Here is a 20,568-nt window from a genome sequence, read left to right as displayed (position 1 = left end):
CGGCCTAGGACCCACGTACCTACGGGACTGCCTCTCCTGGTATGCCCCACGGAGGACCTTAAGGTCCACAAATGACAACACTTTGGAGGTCCCAAGTCACAAGGTGGTTAGATTGGTCTCAACTAGGGCCAGGGCCTTTTCAGTACTGGCCCCGACTTGGTGGAACACTCTGTCACAAGAGACTAGGGCCCTGCGGGACTTGACATATTTCTGCAGGGCTTGAAGACAGAGCTGTTCCGTCTGGCGGACTCCATCTGACCCTTATGTTTCCCTCCCCTTACGGTTTTGATCTATGGGCTCCTTTTAAAATGAGGCTGCATTTTAAATTGCATTTTAACCTGTATTTTAAATTTCTTTGTTTTTTTCCCCTATTATGTTTTTATTGTGATTTTATTGGTGTTAGCTGCCCTGAGCCCAGCTTTGGCCGGGGAGGGCAGGGTATAAATATTCTTATTCTTGTTGTTGTTGTTGTTGTTGTTATTATTATTAATTACTTCTCCTTTCAGTTTTCAGGAGCTCGAGGGATCAATAAAGGAGAGACTCCAGCTCGCCATCTTGGTCAGGGCTTCCACCCAAAGAGGACACAGTTACTGATTTTCCCGATGCTTGCTTTTCAGGGAAAAATGAAGTCATCAGAAAGGTACATATTGTCTAGCCATTGAGATGGGCTGTTGAGAACAAGTAGCCTGTTTGTTTTTTTCCTTGTGGGTGCCACAACATCCTTCATCAATGATCCATAAATAAGGGGAAACTTTTGATTATATCTATGAGTCTCCTGAAGACTGGAGCAGAACCAGTGTTCAACCACACAGGTCTTATCCTATTCCATTATTTGTTTCCTTCTTCATACTGCTACATTTGCCATGGGAGGGTCAGCTATTCTCAGCACTGCAGAGCTATTCTCAGCACTGGTCAGTTTGGGGTATTTGGGTTTCAGAATGTCCAGGATGATGTCCTGGGTGTTTTAGCTGAGATTCCTGCATCGCGGGGGGTGGGACTTGAAGGCCCATGGGGTCCCTTCCAACTCCATTATTCTATGAGGAACATAAGAAGAGCCAATGGCCCATCAAGTCCAGCATCCTGTTCTCGCTTTGGCCAATCCAATGAGGAGCACAAGAGCAGTCAGCCCTTCAGAGACCTTCTTATGATGTGGTTTTCAAATCCTTTATGTACATGTTTCTTGTCATACCATAAGTATGCATGCCACCCAAATCTATTATCAAAACCTTCCAGATCTAACAAATCAGTATCTTCTAATTTCATCCAATCCTTCAACCAACAGAGGCAGGATGCTTCATAGTACAATTTCAAATCTGGCAGGGCGAAGCCTCCTCTTGCTTTCACATCTGTCAGTGTCTTAAATTTTATCCTCGGCTTCTTACCCTGCCAGATATACCTTGAAATTTCTCTTTGCCAATTTTAAAAATTGCTGCCCCTTTGATCACTGGGATCGTTTGAAATAAGAATAACATCCTCGGTAGCACATTCATTTTAATTGTTGCGATCCTTCCCGAAAATGACAATTTCATTCTTCCCCACACCTCTAGGTCCCTTTTAATCTTATTCCAAGTTGGGACATAATTATTCTGAAACAAATCAATACTCCTGGGGCTAACCATACTCCTAAGTATTTAACTTTCTTGACCACTTCTATCTCTGTTTGTTGCTGTAGTCTATTAATTGCTTCTTGATCTATGTTTTTGGTGATTGCTTTAGTTTTTTTCTTATTCAAAATAAATCCTGCCAGCTGACCAAACTGATCAATTTCTTTCAACACTTCTGTTAGCTTATTCAAGGGGTCTTCCAGAGTTAATACTAAATCATCTGCAAAAGCTTTAACCTTATATTCTTTTCGACCCACCGTTACCCCTTTTATTTGATTGTTACTTCTAATTGCCCTTAAAAAGACTTCCAGGACCGCGATAAATAACAGTGGTGATAGAGGACAACCTTGTCTTGTACCCTTAGTTATTTTTATGTTTTCTGTCAACACATTATTAACTATTAATTTAGCTTTTTGATCCATATATATTGCCTTAATACCATTTAAAAACATTTGTCCCATCTCCATCATTTCAAAGTTTTTTAACATAAAATCCCAAGAAATATTATCAAAGGCCTTCTCTGCATCCACAAATATTAAGGGAACACCTAGTTACTTTAAAGGAATTCAAATCTCCAGGGCCTGATTAGCTGCATCCAAGGGTACAAAAGGAGTTTGCAGATGTAATCTCAGGTCTATAATCTTTGAGAATTCCTGGAGAACTGGTGGCAATTGTTGTCCCCATCTTCAAAATGGGTTAAAAGGCCAACCCAGGTAACTACCAACTGGTGAGCTGGACATCCTGACTGCCTGACTTTGATACTGAAAGTTAAAGAAAGAGTGGCTTTCTTCCTGCAATATCTTTGAGTCAGAAGGTGACCTTTGTGACTCCTACATTCAGTGGTGAGGCAGTTGTGAGGCTTAAATGTTCCCACCTTCCCACTGCTTTTAGAACTTCTTCTCCTTCAGGGGCCCTTCCCAAGCAATCTCAGGCTCCTTCATCTAGTCTCTCATTGCTAACCTGTGCTCTGCTCTTTTCACTCCTCTATGTCTTCTGGGAGACCAGGGGAGAGGATGCTGGTTGCAGCAGGATGGGGAGACTCCCTGGATTCTTCAGCAGCCAACCTCATCTCTGTCTCCTGCCCCCTCCTCTTCTCCACCCTCCACTGCTGCCTCTGATTCTGGACTGCTCTCTGTCACCTCCTCTTCCTGCTCACTAAATCTTGTTACCTCTTCAGCTTCCAAGACCTTCTTCTATCAGTCTGCTCCCTCTTTCCCCCCAGACCACTCATAATCGCCCCACCGCCAATCCCCTCTCTCTGAGCCTTCTTCTCTTAGCCTCTCACTACTCCTCTGCATCCATCCAGTCAATGACAAGTAAGTCCCATGCACTGAGAAGATTTGGGGCTAGAGAGAAGGTGGAACTGCTCAACAACTACTTTACCTCTGTCTTCTGCTAAAAGAAAACAGTGCACAATGTGGTGATTATAGAATAAATGATGCAGTGGGATAATATTTCTCCAGGACCCACCCACCCACCGGATGGAATTTGTAAAGGTTGCAAACCAAGTTGTTCAGATAGAGAATTTGTGACTTCAACAACTTACTGCCAGGATCCTGATCTTCTCTACTGCTGTGATATTATAGGTAACGTATCTATCTTTTCCTAAGGACTGCAAATATTATGTGATTGGGGATGTGAGCAGTAGTGTTTTTTCTTTCTTTCTATGTTTGAAGCAAGAGAAAGGACAAACAAGGAATAGCATGGAGAGGTGCTATTAGGTGACTTGGGGAAAATGGAGCTGATCCACACCTACTTTGCCTCTGTCTTTTTCACAAGTTTTCAAAAGGAAAACAATGTGTTGATATTACAATTAATAATGCAGGGAGGGAGCTGCAGCCCAAGAAAGGAAAATACAGTGGTACCTCGGGTTACATACGCTCCAGGTTACATACGCTTCAGGTTACAGACTCTGCTAACCCAGAAATAGTACCTTGGGTTAAGAACTTTGCTTCAGGATGAGAACAGAAATCACGTGGTGGCAGCACGGCAGCAGCAGGAGGCCCCATTAGCTAAAGTGGTGCTTCAGGTTAAGAACAGTTTCAGGTTAACAATGGACCTCCGGAACGAATTAAGTATGTAACCAGAGGTACCACTGTAGGTCGTAAGGGAACACCTAGTTACTTTAAAGGAATTCAAATCTCCAGGGCCTGATTAGCTGCATCCAAGGGTACAAAAGGAGTTTGCAGATGTAATCTCAGGTCTATAATCATTGAGAATTCCTGGAGAACTGGTGGCAATTGTTGTCCCCATCATCAAAATGGGTTAAAAGGCCAACCCAGGTAACTACCAACTGGTGAGCTGGATATCCTGACTGCCTGACTTTGATACTGAAAGTTAAAGAAAGTGTGGCTCTCTTCCTGCAATATCTTTGAGCCAGAAGGTGACTTTTGTGACTCCTACATTCAGTGGTGATGACATTTGCCCTGCTGGTTCTCTTTTTGATTTTGTTATACCCGGGTAAAAAATAAAGGTCTGTTCTATCAATGGACTGTAGTAAAAAAAAAAAGTCTAGTCCATTTTTGTGTCTTTTGCTACTCTAACTTGCTCAAAACATTAGCTCATTTGAAACTTTGCCATTTGTGCATAGTTTTATTTAGTGGAAAATGTAATGAAATCTCAGTGACTGCTTTCACTGAGATGCTTAGAGATGTTGGTAATTTCTTCTCATCTGAAGGATGGATTTCTGTCTTCATAATATTTCTCCAGAATCCACTCCCACCGAGGAAATGAAGTGTAAAGGTCGCTGCAAACCAAGGTGTTCACGTAAAGAATATGTGGCTTCAACAACCTCCTGCCATCATCCTGATCATGTCTACTGCTGCCGAAAGAAAGGTAACATGCTAATTTTTTGTTATGGGCCACAATCATGAGTTGGAAAAGAAGGTGAAGATAATGAACAGGGTTGTTTGGCTATGCTTGAGGGAAGGCAAAGAACAAACAAGGAGTAGGTTTTCTGCGTGGAGTGGATGGAGAAATACTTTTGGGTGACTGAGAGAAGTTGGACTCCTCAACACCTACTTTGCCTCTGTCTTTTTCAAAAGTGTCTAATTTGACGATAATAGAATAAAAGATACAGAGAGGGGACCTCAGCGCAAGAGAGGAAGAGAGTTGGTAGAGGAACACCAAGCTACGCTGAAAGAATTCTAATCTTCAGGGCCTTAGAACTGCTCCCAAACGTTCTAAAGGAATGTGCAGATGTAATCTCACAGACTCTGTATAGAATATTTGGGGATCCTTGGACAAAAGGTGGTGTCCCTGTAGACTGGAAGTGGGCAAACTTTGTTGCCATCTTCAAAAAGCAAAAGAAAGAGGACCCAGGAACATAACTGGTTGGTCAGCTTGGCTAGGATACTAGGAAAGGTCCTCAAAATGACAATGAATCAACGAGCAGTTAGCAGGCATGCAACTTTCAGAGGGCCCTGGGGGCCCGAGCACCAACAAATTTTCATTTTGGGTGTCCATGGGTGCCTGGCTACCGCCTCCTGCTGTGGTCTCCTGCTGCGGCTTCAGCCTCCCACTGCCTCCGCAGCCCAGTGTGGCGGAGGTGCAGGCCCTGGCCCAGTTGCATTGTTTTCTCAAAAACAGGTCATAGCTGATGAATCCAAGTTAAACAAACCAACCAACCCAGAGTGACAAGCTTGGTGGATAAGGGGAATGCTGTGAATGTCTTGATTGTAGTAAGGCTTTTGACAAACTCCCCCTTGGTTGCTTGTCATTCTGGAAAAAGAAATCACAAGTGGGTTACCACAAGGTTCTGTCCTGGGCCCAGTGTCATTCAACATTTTTATAGACGGCTTAGATGAAGGAAACAGAGGGGCTGCTCATTCAATCTACAGGTGTGGAATTTAGCTCTTCAGGAAAAGCTTACCTGACACGTCAGACTTTTGAATGGGAAAGCAAAGCCACACTCAAATCTTGTGGGACTTTGTTGAATATATCAGCAAGGAACTATTATATCGTTCTCTCCCCCAACCCTATCCTGGTATCCCAATACATTAGGTAAAGGTAAAGGGACCCCTGACCATTAGGTTCAGTCGTGACCGACTCTGGAGTTGCGGCGCTCATCTCGCTTTATTGGCCAAGGGAGCCGGCATACAGCTTCCGGGTCATGTGGCCAGCATGACTAAACCGCTTCTGGTGAACCAGAGCAGCACACGGAAACGCTGTTTACTTTCCCGCCAGAGTGGTACCTATTTATCTACTTGCACGTTGACGTGCTTTCCAACTGCTAGGTTGGCAGGAGCTGGGACCGAGCAACGGGAGCTCATCCCGTTGCGGGGATTCGAACCGCCGACCTTCTGATCGGCGAGTCCTAGGCTCTGTGGTTTAACCCACAGTGCCACCCGCATCCCTTTCCCAATACATTAGGGAAAAATAGAATACATGGCCTTCTGTTTATTATAAGTTATACTTTACTGTACATTGCAGTGCCACCCATTGCGTGAACAGGCAGTGACCACCCCAGCCCCCAGGGACCACCAGAAAGGAATAATGACTCTGACAACGTGTTATGGAATTAAAATTTGGACACAACTTTATTAAACTTTCAAATGTAGGAAGACCTTGGCTTAGGCATTAGGCATATATCCCTCCCAGCTCCTCAGGGTAAATGGGTTATGGGGGTGCTCTGCAAGACACATGTGTACACAGGCAGCCCACCCCATATCCACGCACGCTGGGTAGTTCACTGACAACCTTTCAGTGCATAGCCAGTGACACCCATATTACAACCCCTTTAAGAGGGGACCCTGGAATTGCCGTCGCGGGGTGTGTGTGTGTGAGTCACCACTTCACCCCCCCCCAAATTTCAGGGAAGAAAAGACTAAAGGATTCCGCCCAAGGCTCTAAACTGCCAAAGTTGTGACGAATTCCTACGGGGAAGACAAAACCTGTCCGTGCAGGAGAATTCCTTCCCAGCTCTTCGACAGCAACCAGTCAAAAGACCGTAGCAACACCTGCTAAACAGGAAGAAAAAGGTTAACCTGTAAGAAAGAAACATTAAACAAAGGGAGGGTTGGGTGAATGAAGCTCCTGAGCCGACTGCTGGGCTGCTGCTGGCTCCACCCCCTAATTATGTGATTGGCCCCACCTCCCAGCAGTGTAAATTGACTGACTGAGGCTGGGTGTGAGCCCCCAAAGAATAACACTGAGAGGCAGGCCAGCCCACATAAGTTCCCTGGGGTCCAAAGAACCGCGCGCGATCCCGGAAAGTGCACCCACAGTGTGAGTGTTCTCCTTGTGCACTCAAACTTTCCCAACATCAGGGACTTTTCCAAGGAGTCTTCTCTTCTCATGAGGTGGTCAAAGTATTGGAGCCTCAGCTTCAGGATCTGTCCTTCCAGTGAGCACTCAGGGCTGATTTCCTTCAGAATGGATCGGTTTGACCTTCTTGAAGTCCATGGGACTCTCCAGAGTCTCCTCCAGCACCATTTTCAAAAGCATCAATTCTTGGCGACCAGCCTTTTTTATGGTTCAGCTCTCACTTCCATACATCACTAGTGGGAAAACCATAGCTTTAACGGGTCTTCACTTACCTCATAGTAAATGTCATAAATTTTGGAAGTTCAGGCATTGGGTTGGAACCTTAGCTGAGGTCCTGTTAAAAGGGTGCACGAATGGGAGTCCACATGGGGGCCTATGGGACATAGTGCCTTTCCCAATGGTGGCCCTGGTGGGATTGTACAACCTGATGCATGTCCACTTGCACCAACTCCAGGGGCCCCCAGGGCCCCCTGCACCCACAATATTTTTTGTGTGACCGTGTGACCTTAGTTGAGACTTCCAGAGCTTTGTGAGCCCTGGAAGTTGCGTCTGAAGCCTCACAGAGCCTCCCAACGCAACTTCCAGGAGAAACCAGAAGTCTCATTGGAGGCCTGAGACGTAACCTCCGAGGCCCCACAAGGTCTTGGAAGTGACATCTAAGGCCCTGCACAGCCTCAGAAGCAACTTCTGGTAGAAACTGGAAGTCACGTTGGAGGCTTCGTAGTTGTTGCTGCGGCACCCGCAGTGTAATGTGACGTAATGATGTCACAACATCACTTTCCATCTCACGTGCCATTGGGCAGCCATAATCTGGGCCCCAAGTTGGCACCACTGTGCATGTTAGAGGTGACCTCCCAGTCCGGGTTGACCCACCCTACTCCACAACCAGCGGTCAGGCTGCTTGATACTGTATACATATCCAATGCCTTGGCCAAAACCTACTGACATGTGAAATCAATCAATAAAAGTTATGGCCTATTTCAACCCAATAGCAATGTCCTGTGTCTCATTTATTTGGCTGGCCTTTCACTGGGCTGTGAGCATCTTGCCCCTGTATATGCAATCCAATCCTATACGTAACTACTATGTATCTCCCTATATCTGGTCCACTTGCACAAAGCAAGGGCAACTCATATATCAAAACAATGCAGACATTTTAAATAATCCCACAAGACAGGAAAGTTACAAAATGGGGAGGATGGTCTTTTAAGGAAAAACAGGCACTATTGAATGCTCCACCTTCCACTTACACACATAGTTTTGACTATTTATTCTGGGTGAAACATAAGGAAAACTTTTATATAATTTTCTTTTGTTTTTAAGTATAAACTACGAAGATGAAGATTGAGGATCATTTGAATATTGGGGGCTGTCCCATCACTTGGAGAGCCACTGGATCCTGCTTCAACCCCAGCTAGAGTCTCCTTCTGCTTCTTCATCAAAGCATCCAGATCAAAAGAAGTGCTTGCAACGTTCTCCATGATTACATGAGAGTCTCCCTTGCAATAAAAGTGAATTAAAAAAAAAGCAATTTCCATTCATTTGTCTTGATCTGATTATTTACTAGCATGAGGTTATCCCTGCTTAAATGTAGAATGTGACATTTGTTCTTACTGAAATTCATTTTGGGTTTTTTTGGCCCTGGTCCCCAATCTGTTAAGGTCATCTGGAATCCTGATTCTACCTTCTGAGGTATTAGCCACTCCTCCCAGTTTGGTGTCATCTGCAGATTTGTATACATTGTTTTGTCCATGTTGACCTTCATGACATTTTTCAAAAGAAAGAGCAGGAAGTAATTATCCAAAATTAATAGCCATGAATATCCTTAGCAGAAGGTTAGGAAGAACATACAGTCCTTCCTTCACCCTGAAAGTTTCTCTTCTCCCTGCCTCTGTGCATGACATCATTCCCTTAGTAAGTACAAATAGAAGATGCTTTCCGTTCTCTCTCTGCAATATCTTTGAGCTGGAAGATGACTCTGGTGGCACCAGCATTCAGCCATGAAGACCTTTGCCCCACTGGTTATCTTTTTTATGCTGCTTAGCTTCCCAGGTAAAATATAAAGAACAGTTGAACCACCGGACTGTGGTAAAAGAAGACTTGTCTAACTAGCTTTGCTGCTGCGCCATGCTTGAAGTATTAGCTCATTTGATACTCTGCCATTTGCACAAGATGAAAGTATACCTGAAGAAGCATCTCCACCCCCATCGTTCAGCCTGGACACTGAGTTCCAGCTCTGAGGGCCTTCTGGTGGTTCCCTCCCTGCAAGAAGTGAGGTTACAGGGAACTGGGCAGAGGGCCTTCTCGGTAGTGGTGCCCGCCCAGTGGAATGCCCTCCCATCAGAGATCAAGGAAATAAACAACCATCTGACTTTTAGAAGACATCCGAAGGCAGCCCTTTTTAGGGAAGTTTTTAATGTTTGATGTTTTACCGTGTTTTTAATGTTCTGTTGGGAGTTGCCCAGAGTGGCTGGAGAAACCCAGCCAGATGGGTGGGGTATAAATAGTAAATTTATTATTATTATTATTATTATTATTATTATTATTATTATTATTATTCTGCTTTCACTGAATAGGAGATGCTTAAAGATGTTGGTGATTTCTTCTCTTCTGGGGGACTGATTTCTATCTTGTTAATATTTCTCTAGGACCCACCCCCACACTGAATGAAATTTGTAGAGGTCTCTGCAAACCAAGTTGTTCAAGTAGAGAATATTTGGCTTCGTCAACCTTCTGCCATCATCCTGATCATGTCTATTGCTGTGAAAAGACAGGTAACATATTAATTTTTTCCTAAGGTGTGCAACTATTATATGATTTGGAAAAGCAAATAAACAGGTTTGAGGGGTTTTTTTTGCTATGTTTGAAGCAAGAGAAAGAACAAACAAGGAGTAGGTCTTCTGTGTGGAGATAATGGAGAGGTGACCTGGGGAGGGGGGGGGGGGATGGAGCTGATCAACACCTACTTTGTCTCTGTCTTTTTCAAAAGGAAAACAGTCTGCAATGTGATGATATTACAATTAAGAATGCAGGGAGGGAGCTGCAGCCCAAGAAAGGAAAACAGGTGGTGGTGGTAACAACAACAACAACAACAACAACAACAACAACAACAACAACAACTTATTTATACCCCACCCATCGGGCTAGGTTTCCCCAGCCACTCTGATGAGATTCTCATTAAAAACATAAAGAATATTCTCTCTCTCTCTCTCTCTCTCTCTCTCTCTCTCTCTCTCTCATAAAGAATTTAAAAAATATAAATGAGATTCTCATTTAAAATATAAAGAACTGCATCAAAAGGGCCCCTTCCGATTCTCAGAACTGAGTGTCTTTGCAAATTAGTGTGGAATCTACAAACATAAAAACCCCTCTGAAAATGCTTTTTAAAAAGCATTTAAAAAAAATACATTGCATTTTCCATAAGGCTCACCATTGCCATCTAGTGTCCCATTGTTTACATTGTTTACCTTCCTGCTGGAGTGGTACCTACTTATCTACTTGTACTTTGACGTGCTTTTGAACTGCTAGGTTGGCAGGAGCAGGCACTGAGCAATGGGGACTCACCCTATTGCAGGGATTCGAACTGCCGACCTTCTGATTGGCAAGAGGCTCAGTGGTTTAGACCACAGCGCCACCCACGTCCCGTTGTCCCATTGTATATTGCACTTAAAACACACTTAAAACATTTTCTTTGCAGCTGTATAGCTGAGTTCTATGTCATTTGCACAGGATTAGTTCCATCTCTTTTCTTAGTGAGAAGTGTAATGGGCTCCTTTCACAGAATAGGAGATGCTTAGAGGAGTTGGTGATCTCTTCTCATCTGAGGGATGAATTTCTACCTTCACAATATTTTTCCAGGACCCACTCTCACCCGAAATAAAAAATGTATAGGTCGCTGCAAAGCAAGGTGTTCAGGTGGAGAGTATGTCGCTTCAACAAGCTCCTGCCACCGTGCTGATCATGTCTACTGCTGCTCAAAGACAGGTAACATGCTAAATTTTTGTTATGGGCCCAAACTATTATGATTTGGAAAAGAAGGTAAAAAGAATATACACGATTGTTTGGCTATGCTTGAAAGAAGAGGAGGAACAAGAAAGGAGGAGGTCCTCTTCATGGAGAAGATGGAGAAATGCTATTGGGTGACAGAGAAAATAGTGAACAGCTCAACACCAACTTTGCCTCTGTCTTCTTCCCAAAGGAAAACAGTGTACAATTTGATGATACTAGAATAAAAGATGCAGCTCAAGAGAGGCAAAGAGATAGAAAGGGAATACCTAGCTACTCTGAATGAATTCGAACCTTCAGGGTCTAAAGAACTGCACCCAAAGGAACTATATGGATTTGCAAATATAATCTCAGAGGCTGTTTTATAATATTTGGGAATCCTTGAAAATCCCTGCAGGTGGGCAAACATTGTCACCATCTTCAAAGAGGGGGAAAAGAAGACCCAGGCATCTGCCGGTTGGTCAGCTTGACTTCGATACTAGAATCATAGAATCATAGAATCATAGAATTATAGAGTTGGAAGAGACCAAAAGGGCCATCGAGTCCAACCCCCTGCCAAGCAGGAAACACCACCAGAGCACTCCTGACATATGGTTGTCAAGCCTCTGCTTAAAGACCTCCAAAGAAGGAGACTCCATCACACTCCTTGGCAGCAAATTCCACTGTCGAACAGCTCTTACTGTCAGGAAGTTCTTCCTAATGTTTAGGTGGAAAGTTCTAGGAAAGGTCCTAGAAATATATTTAGAGTGTGGGTCTGTGAACACTTATTAAAGTGTTCTGTGGCTACTAAGAGCCAGCATGGGTTTCTCAAAGACAAGTCATAGCAGATGAAACTCTCTCCCCCTTTTCAATAGAGTGGCAAGCTTGGTGGATAAAGGGCATGCTGTGACTGTAGTGTATCTTGATTGCTGTAAGACTTTTGACAAACTTCTCCATGGTTCTTTTGTCATCCTGGGAGAAAAAAGTGGCAAGTGGATTACCACAGGGTTCTGTCCTGGGCCCGGTGTTGTTCAACATCTTTATAAATGACTTAGATGAAGGGAACAGAGGGGTTCCTCGTCAAATCTGCTGATGACACCAAATCAGGAGGGGTAGCTAATATCTCAGAAATAGAATCGGGATTTTAGATGACCTTTAGAGATTGGAGACCTGGGCCAAAACTAACAAAATGAATTTCAGTAGGGATAAATGTCAGGTTCTGCACTTAGGCAGGAACTGCCAGATGCATAAATATAGAATGGAGGACAAAGGATCTTAGAGGGTTTTTTTTTTTTTTTAAGTAGACCACATATTTAACTTGAGTCAACACTGTGATGCAGCAGCAAAAAGAGTTAATGCAATTCTAGATGTTCAGTCCTCACAGCAAGGGAAATAACAGTATCACTCTTACCTTCCTTGGTCAGACCCCACCTTTAGTACTATGTGCAGCTCTGGGTACCACAGTTCAGGAAAGATATTGACAAAGTCAGCTGAGGAGAGTGACCAAGATGCTCAAGAGTATGGAAAACACACCTTGGGAGGAACAGTTGAGGGAGTTGGGTATGTTTAGCCCAGAGAAGAGAAGACTGAGAGGTGATCTTATAATCATCTTCAATATCTGAAAGGCTTCCATGTGGAAGATGGAACAAGCTTTTCTGCTGCTCCAGAGGGCAGGACACGAGCCAATGGATTCCTATTACAAAAAAGGAGATTCTGACTAAATGCAAAGAAGAACTTTCTGGTGCTAAAAGCTGTTCCACAGTGGAATGGGCTATGTGAGACTTTGCTTCATTGGAGGTTTTTAAACAGAGGTTGGATAGCCTCCTTTCAGAGATTCTTTAGCTGGGGTTCCTGCATTGCAGAGGGTTGGGATCCCAATTCCAAAGCTGTGTGACTGGAGTGATATCTGGGTTAGGTGCTCAGTGTTGGAACACACCTGGGGGGCACACGCAGCCCCCAGAATGAGACAAACCTCTCCGGGCATCTTCCTGATGAAGCGCAGCCTGGGACGTGCATAAATCTTCATGCACCAGCGGAACATATCAGAAGACTATGTGCACACTCACTCAGCAGAGTATAGCAGAAACAATCGTGGAGCGTGAGTGTGGCATTCTAAGTATTTATTAAGCAATATACAGTTGTACCTCGGGTTAAGAACTTAATTCATTCTGGAGGTCCGTTCTTAACCTGAAACTGTTCTTAACCTGAGGTACCACTTTAGCTAATGGGGCCTCCTGCTGCCGCCGCACCACCGCATGATTTCTGTTCTCATCCTGAAGCAAAGTTCTTAACCTGAGGTACTATTACTGGGTTAGCGGAGTCTGTAACCTGAAGAGTTTGTAACCTGAAGTTGCTGTAACCCGAGGTACCACTGTATACAGGACAAAGCAATCATGGCGACCTCTCAGTTCTTCTCCAAGAGAGAGAGAAAAAGAAAAGTACAAAAATACAGTAGAGTGGAAAAGATCATAAGACTGGCTTCCATTCTCATTTTCCAAGCCTGGAAAGTAAACACAGACATGTGATGTAACAATCACATATCCAGCAACGGAGGAATGAAATGCTAACACTTAGTGGGCGGGAAGATACAATCACTGGGCGGCAGAATAAAAGAACGAAGAAGTAGCTTTTGAAAATCAACTTTATTTGAAACAATTTGAATTGGAAAAATTGCAACACTTAACCCTACATTTCTGGTCACACATAACCCCCAATTTTCACTTGCACGTTCCATTTTCAGAGCTCCCAGAGATTAAATTAATTCAATTTACGTATAATACACAACCAAGTTGTACCACCTTTTGTATTATCTTTTCATGATTCCCAAGGACAACAGAATAGGAGTCCTTCCAGGTGATCTTTTTACACTTCCTGTTTTTAGAGTCAATATATAGAGCAGGTAGGAACTATTTTCCCAAGAAGTCACCACCCAAATAAGTATACAAATCAGACCTTTGGTAAAATGCTTGCACAGATACAGTAAAGTAGTTCAAAAACTGGTGAAGGTCTTTTTTTTTATTATTTACTTGAGGGTTTGCCACTCTTAACTAAAGGCCTACCAATATTGTGTGCAGATTATTGTAGTTAGGAAGAGATGGAAAACCGGTGGCCCTCCAGATGTTGTTAGATTCCTGGTTTCCATCGGTCTCAGCCTGCATGCCCAAAGGCTAAGGATTACCAAGATCTGAAGGGTCAAATTTTCAACGTGCTTATAGTAAGGGATTGGATATTGTGTCAGACACATTCCCGTGGATGTTGTTCATCAAAGGAATGCACAAGTGGGACTTTATTGCATAGGATTTAACACAGCTTGTTCTCTTCTCTTCCATAGGGCCATAAAATGGTGCAGCAGGAAACTCATAAATTGCATCAGAACCTATACAAAGGGTGAGGTTCTTCTTCAATGCCATTCTTAAGCATCTGACACACAAGTAATCTTTCAGAAGTTCATTTCTGGTGACTGAAAAGCCTTCCAGAAAGTAACGATCGTAATAAAATAATAAATAAAATAAAATCAGACATGTTGTACTGATGGAGTCCCGTGTAAACTGGGAGTCAACTTGTTTATTTGATTGCTGTGTGGCAGAATCAAAACATTCCCTGGTTTCCTTGGCCGCAATAGAAGGGAATCCAGCCTGCTGCAAGGAATTCAGAGAAGACCTGGTTTTATGGCTTCTTCTTCTTCTTCTTCTTCTTCTTCTTCTTCTTCTTCTTCTTCCTTTTCTTCTTCTTTTGAGGTGGAGGAGTTTTAAGAATCTCCTCTGACTCTTCTTTGACCTCTGTGGAGAGCCAGTGTGGTGTAGTGGTTAAGAGCGATAGACTCGTAATCTGGGGAACTGGGTTCACGTCTCCGCTCCTCCACATGCAGCTGCTGGGTGACCTTGGGCCAGTCACACTTCTTTGAAGTCTCTCAGCCCCACTCACCTCACAGAGTGTTTGTTGTGGAGGAGGAAGGGAAAGGAGAATGTTTGCCGCTTTGAGACTCCTTCGGGTAGGGATAAAGCGGGATATCAAATCCAAACTCTTCTTCTTCTTCTATTCCACTTCAAACTGGGCCTGCAAACCATGCCAGATTTAAACCATTCCTTGGTCATCGGATGGATAATATGATGAGCAAGGAGGATGAGAAAATACTGGCAGCTAATCTGCAGAAGAGGGCTGTGGAGAGAGAGAGGGAATGCATGTGACCACATCCATCGCTTGTATGGACAAGGATGAAGCCAAAACCAATAATGATGATGATGATGATGATGATGATGATGATGATGATGATAATAATAATAATAATAATAATAATTTATACACCTCCCATCTGACTGGGGAAACCCAGCCACTCTGGGAGCCTCCCAACAGAACACTGAAAACACGGTAAAACATCAAACATTAAAAACTTCCCTAAACAGGGCTGCCTTCAGATGTCTTCTAAAAGTCTGGTAGTTGTTTTTCTCTTTGACATCTGGTGGAAGGGCGTTCCACAGGGAGGACGCCACTACTGAGAAGGCCCTCTGCCTGGATCCTTGTAACCTCACTTCTTGCAGTGAGGAAACCGCCAGAAGACCCTCAGAGCCAGACCTCAGTGTCCGGGCTGAACGATGGGGGCTGGAGGCACTCCTTCAGGTATACTGGGTGCACTTAACCTGCCCCACAACTGAACTCATACGTGACAGGTGTGATTTGGTCAGATTGGTCTTGTGGGTCAAATGAGGAGGCTAGGTAGGCCTAATTACACCCGTAGGCCTGAGGTTTTCCAGGCCAGATAAATATGATTGCAAAGTATTTCATGGTTACAATTCTGATAAATTTCTTATATATATTTTGGCACTTGGATCCTTCAATCCTTTGCATGAAGAGTAGGCATTGACTCCCATGTACTGGGCAGGATGGCACTTTTCTCACTCTCTTCCTTCAGCCCCTTTTGTTACTTTCCAGACTGTTCTTAGCATTTGTGGAGAACTGTTAAGTTGTGGGTGAACATATCAGATGACACAGAGATTCTTCAAACAGCTCTTGTTTATTCACAGGCTAGAACAGAACTGAGCTGAAGCCAGAACAGAACTGAGCCAACCTACTTATATAGAGCTCAACTACACAGTAACAGTAACAACTTTCTGTAACTGTCCAATCACTGAACATCACTTTCAATTCCTTATTTGCATATGTGGACCTGAGTGAAAACTATCTACAGTATCCCCCTGCTGGCCCAGGGTGAGAACTTCAGTACATAACAAGAACGATGCTTGGAGATGAGAATAGGAACATGCTGTCCAAAGACTAGATGTGTGCCTTTAGGCCTTTAGATCTCAGTTTTTCTCTACCCTTTCGAGCTTGGTAAGGGGGCAAGTGGTGGTGGGGAGAATATTCCCTCATAAAATATGGGATATCAGGGACACATCTACATTCATGGTTTTTAAGGCTAAAAATGAGTTTTAAAAGGGTTATGATACTCATATAGCCATAGGACGAACTTTTAAAAAGTCAACAATGCGTTATTAAAACGTGATGCCAGAGGGCGCAGCAGAATTCTCCCCATCAAAAAAGTGGGTAGACATTGTAGAAAAGGAAGCGAAAGAGAAACCAAATGCCTTGGACCCAACCAAAGAAGAATGGCAACTTAAGTTGACAGACTATGCACAACTTGCAGACTTAAGAGAACAAGAAGAGCATACATTTAAAGAAGACTGGAAAACGTTTATTGAGTATGTGGAAAATAACTGTGTACAGCTGAAATCACTGGCAGCATTAAGATAAATTCAACAGTGTAATCTTTGACAGATGTAATAATGGAAAACCGACTGGTATAGTTTTTGTAAAATATGCAGGGATGTAAGATATGCAAAATGAACCATGGAAAGAGAAGAAGGGAAATCATTGATATTTTAAGTATGTGAAATGTTGATCTGAAATTGTAATACAGAAAATTTAATAAAAATTATATTAAAAAAATAAATAAATTTGCATCTGCCATGAACCACAATACCGAAAGCTGCAAATTTTATATTGACTGCAACATTTAAATAAGCCATGCCACTAAAACCTTGAACTCTGAATAAATTTCATGGTTGATATCAAGAACTTAACTTTATTTTCCTCTTTCCTTTCCTTGGTGAATAGTTCCTGTCATCACGTGCATTGCAACCAGATCACTCATGCACAGAGCTTACCTGTCAGTATATCACAAAAACCTACAAATAGGTGGACATTCAACCTTCCAGGAGGCACAGAACGATCATCAGAGTATTCTGCCTCAGTAGTCTGCTCTTGCTGCTCAACTTGAGATCCAAGTCAAGTTTCAACAATGAGTTTGCGCTGGCTGTTCATCACTGTATGGTTCAAGAAGAAGAAGAAGAGTTTGGATTTGATATCCCACTTTATCACTACCTGAAGGAGTCTCAAAGCGGCTAACATTCTCCTTTCCCTTCCTCCCCCACAACAAACACTCTGTGAGGTGAGTGGGGCTGAGAGACTTCAGAGAAGTGTGACTGGCCCAAGGTCACCCAGCAGCTGCATGTGGAGGAGCAGGGAAGCGAACCTGGTTCCCCAGATTACAAGTCCACCGCTCTTAACCACTACACCACACTGGCTACATCATTCTGAGCCATGATCTTGTGGGTTCACATGACTCAATGTGGGAGCACAGTCTTAGAAGATGGCATCCCGATTTTTGGGCTCAGCACCTTGTAGTGTATGGGATACAGCCTATGTCTTAAAAACCAGACACCAAGGTGTAATGTTTAGATTTCTGCATTGCTCCAATAGACCTTCACTCACTGTTTCATTACAGTCAGGATATTCTAGTCATTCCCAGGGTTGATTCACACATACCTTTCTCTTGTGCTTCCCAGGCATGGTCTGCACTTTAAAGCTCTGTTTCTGAGCACCTTCTTTCTTTCTTTCTTTCTTTCTTTCTTTCTTTCTTTCTTTCTTTCTTTCTCTGCTCCGGAGCTTTCCCAGTGAAAACCTACTCTGTAAAGCTGAATCAGAGCAAATGTTAATCCATGGAAAACCCAAATTGTAGTTTGTTGCGCTTCAGCTGTAAAGAGCGGGTTTTTGCAGGGAAAACTCTGGAGCAAAAAGTGAAGCGCTTGGACATGGACCTGTGTCAAGAAAGAGTGGAGCCAATGGTCAGTGTGGATAAGCACCCAAAGTCTACTCTGCAACAATGGCTGCTGTGCCAGAACAGCTTAGTTAATCAAAGCATTAAACATTCCCATGAGCTCAAAATAACCATCTAAGGTATCCCTTCAGGGTTCGCTGCTGCACCCACGCCAGTTTCCAATCAGCCTCCAATGAAGTGACATAATTCTCTCCCAGGTTTGCAACCTGAGGCACAGTCTGTGCTTGGCTCTACAAAAGGCTGCCTCTGAAGTCACCAGTCCCATTGCCTGTGTCTATTACAGCACATTTACCATATTTTTTGCACCAGACGATAGGACGCACCTAGTTTGGGGAGGAAGAAACAAGAAAAAAAAATTCTGAATCCTAGAAGCCAGAACAGCAAGAGGGATCTGGCTTCTGGGATAGCCTCTTGCTCTTCTGGCTTCTGGGATAGCCGCTGGGATAGCTGGTCTAGCTTCGTGTGAATCCTCCACAGGGAACGGAGAGCCTTCATCCCTGTGCCCTGCGGAGGCTTCTGGGACAGCCCGCGTAGCCTCCGGAGGGCAGCAGGATGAAGGCTGCGCAGTGCTCCGTCTCGCTGTTCTGGCTTCGGGGACAGCCTTTGAAGCCTCCGCATGGCAGCGGGGTGAAGGCACCCCGCTGCCCTGTGGAGGCTTTGCACAGCTAACCCCGAAGCCTTTGGAGTGCAGCGTGAGTTCCCGCTGCTGTCCAAAGGCTTCAGGGATAGCCACCCGAAGCCTTTGGAGCGCAGCGGGAGGTCCCACTGTGCTCTAGAGGCTTCAGGCGGCTATCCCTGAAGCCTGGAGAGCGAGAGGGGTTGGTGCGCACCGACCCCTCTCGCTCTCCAGGCTTCAGCGAAAGCAACTCATAGCCTCTGGAGCACAGAGGGAGCGCTCCCTCTGCACTTTGGAGGCTTCGCGTTCCTTTCGCTGAAGCCAAGGAGCCTGCATTCACTCCATAGGACGCACAAACATTTCCCCTTAATTTTTGGAGGGGGAAAGGTGCATCCTATAAAGCGAAAAATGCGGTAATTTATTGCAATTCTCTGGTGACCATTTTTCTACCTGTTTTTGTGCTTCCTAGCCTGCATCCCTCGAGTCCTTTGTGCAAAAAGAGAATGCATTCCCCACTAATGGTGTGAGAGGTCTGCTGCTTTTCCCAATCTGCTCCTTCAGTTGCTTCTATTGCCTTGCAGACTGTTTAGCATTTATTGAGAGTGATACTGCATTGGAAACGGCAATGGGAAGGCGCTATTTCAAGACTAGAACTGGGCTGTTAGGGCTTTAGTTCAAAGTTCTTATCTGTAGAGCAATGCCCTCACTGTGTAGAACACATTGTTTAGAGGGGGTGTTAGTAGCAGTTAGCGTTTGTACTGGTGAAAGTGGAACAGTCACTCTTTCCATTGGCAACAGGTCCCCTTGCAGAGACCTACCGTATTTTCGCTCTATAGGACACACTTTTCCCCCTCCAAAAATTAAGGGGAAATGTGTGTGCGACCTATGGAGCAAATGCAGGCTCCTTGGCTTCAGTGATAGCAACGTGAAGCCTCCAAAGTGCAGAGGGGTCAGTGCTGAAGCCAGGAGAGTCTTGCTCTCCCGGCTTCAGCAAAAGGAACCCGAAGCCTCCAGAGTGCATGCTGGCCTGTTTGATAAGGTTACATTGATCTTGTTCTTCTTTGTTTACCAGGGCAAATAATATATTATCCAGTCTAAGCAAATCCTAAATGGCACCAGTTCCTTCCTAAACGATGGACCTCTTTGACACTGTCAACTTGATGCACCTAATATGTTGGACTGGTGATCTGAAAGAATTTATTAACTTGCTGGAAAACCTTTGAGAAATCAAACTTCCCACGTAGTAGCAGTCTCATCTCCAAAATAAAATTTCCCATTGTCTATAACAATGTTTTGACTTTCTGCTCCCAATAAAACAAAACCGTTTCACAGATAAACTGTCAGTGGCACCTCATTTGCTCTGTTGTTTTGTCCTGGAGAGAAACTATTTTGCACTTTCCTAATGACTGCAAATGAAGAGAACCCAATCTGCAAAGAATGCAGACATGACTTGTTGTTCTTTCTGTTTCTACCATGCTTTTGATTCCACAAAGGTGGAATTGTTCTTTCCTGGCAGTCAAGAGAAGAACACTTCATCTCTTTCCACGAAAGGAGGAGTGTCATGGAAGTCTAGTTGCTGTTCAGATCTCTGGCATCTGCCACCCACCGTACATTTTTGGCAGCATGCTTCCCTTTTAACCTGTGAGAAACATCCTTCATTTTTAAAAATAAACCTACACCAGAGGGGGTGTAGCCACGGGGTAACGAAGAGTCGGACACGAATAAACGACTAAACAACAACGCCAGAGTCACATCTAATAGCTGAAAACTCATCAAAACGTAAGGAAAGTCCTGCTGTATCAAACCAGAGATGCCCGAAGGAAGCCTACGAGCATAATCTGAGTGCAACTGCACTCTTCCCATTTGTCATCTGGGTAGGCAACCATTGGAGACTTATCTTTCATGTGACAAAAAAAAAAAAAAGGCTCCAACCAGCACAATTTTGTTGAATTGGTGGGCATGAGACCGGCCCAGCACAGACTGAT

At 44.0% G+C, this 20,568-nt stretch overlaps 1 protein-coding gene and 1 long non-coding RNA gene across 2 annotated transcripts; both read left to right on the top strand.

Moving 5' to 3' along the window:
• Positions 1 to 2,517: 2,517 nt before the first annotated feature.
• LOC307213521 lies at positions 2,518 to 8,404 on the top strand. The gene is made up of 3 exons (XR_013837547.1): positions 2,518 to 3,190; positions 4,314 to 4,439; positions 8,193 to 8,404. It is a non-coding gene; the product is annotated as an uncharacterized lncRNA (long non-coding RNA).
• A 423-nt stretch (positions 8,405 to 8,827) lies between these two features.
• LOC307213247 (uncharacterized protein) lies at positions 8,828 to 14,320 on the top strand. The gene is made up of 4 exons (XM_079971018.1): positions 8,828 to 8,921; positions 9,518 to 9,643; positions 10,728 to 10,853; positions 14,185 to 14,320. Exons 1-4 carry the CDS (start codon positions 8,870 to 8,872, stop codon positions 14,190 to 14,192), a joined length of 312 nt encoding a protein of 103 aa, XP_079827144.1. The 5' UTR covers positions 8,828 to 8,869; the 3' UTR covers positions 14,193 to 14,320.
• The last annotated feature ends 6,248 nt before the right edge of the window (positions 14,321 to 20,568 follow it).

Source organism: Podarcis cretensis (genome assembly GCF_951804945.1).
Source record: "Podarcis cretensis genome assembly, chromosome: 3".
Classification (NCBI taxonomy): domain Eukaryota; kingdom Metazoa; phylum Chordata; class Lepidosauria; order Squamata; family Lacertidae; genus Podarcis; species Podarcis cretensis.
This window is presented reverse-complemented; position numbering and strand designations above follow the sequence as displayed.

Excerpts from the sequence above, each read along its gene's own strand:
- LOC307213247 (XM_079971018.1), top strand. The coding sequence starts at position 8,870 with ATGAAGACCTTTGCCCCACTGGTTATCTTTTTTATGCTGCTTAGCTTC. Across the intron at positions 8,922-9,517 it reads TATGCTGCTTAGCTTCCCAG|GACCCACCCCCACACTGAAT; the intron begins GTAAAATATAAA and ends ATATTTCTCTAG. Across the intron at positions 9,644-10,727 it reads CTATTGCTGTGAAAAGACAG|GACCCACTCTCACCCGAAAT; the intron begins GTAACATATTAA and ends ATATTTTTCCAG.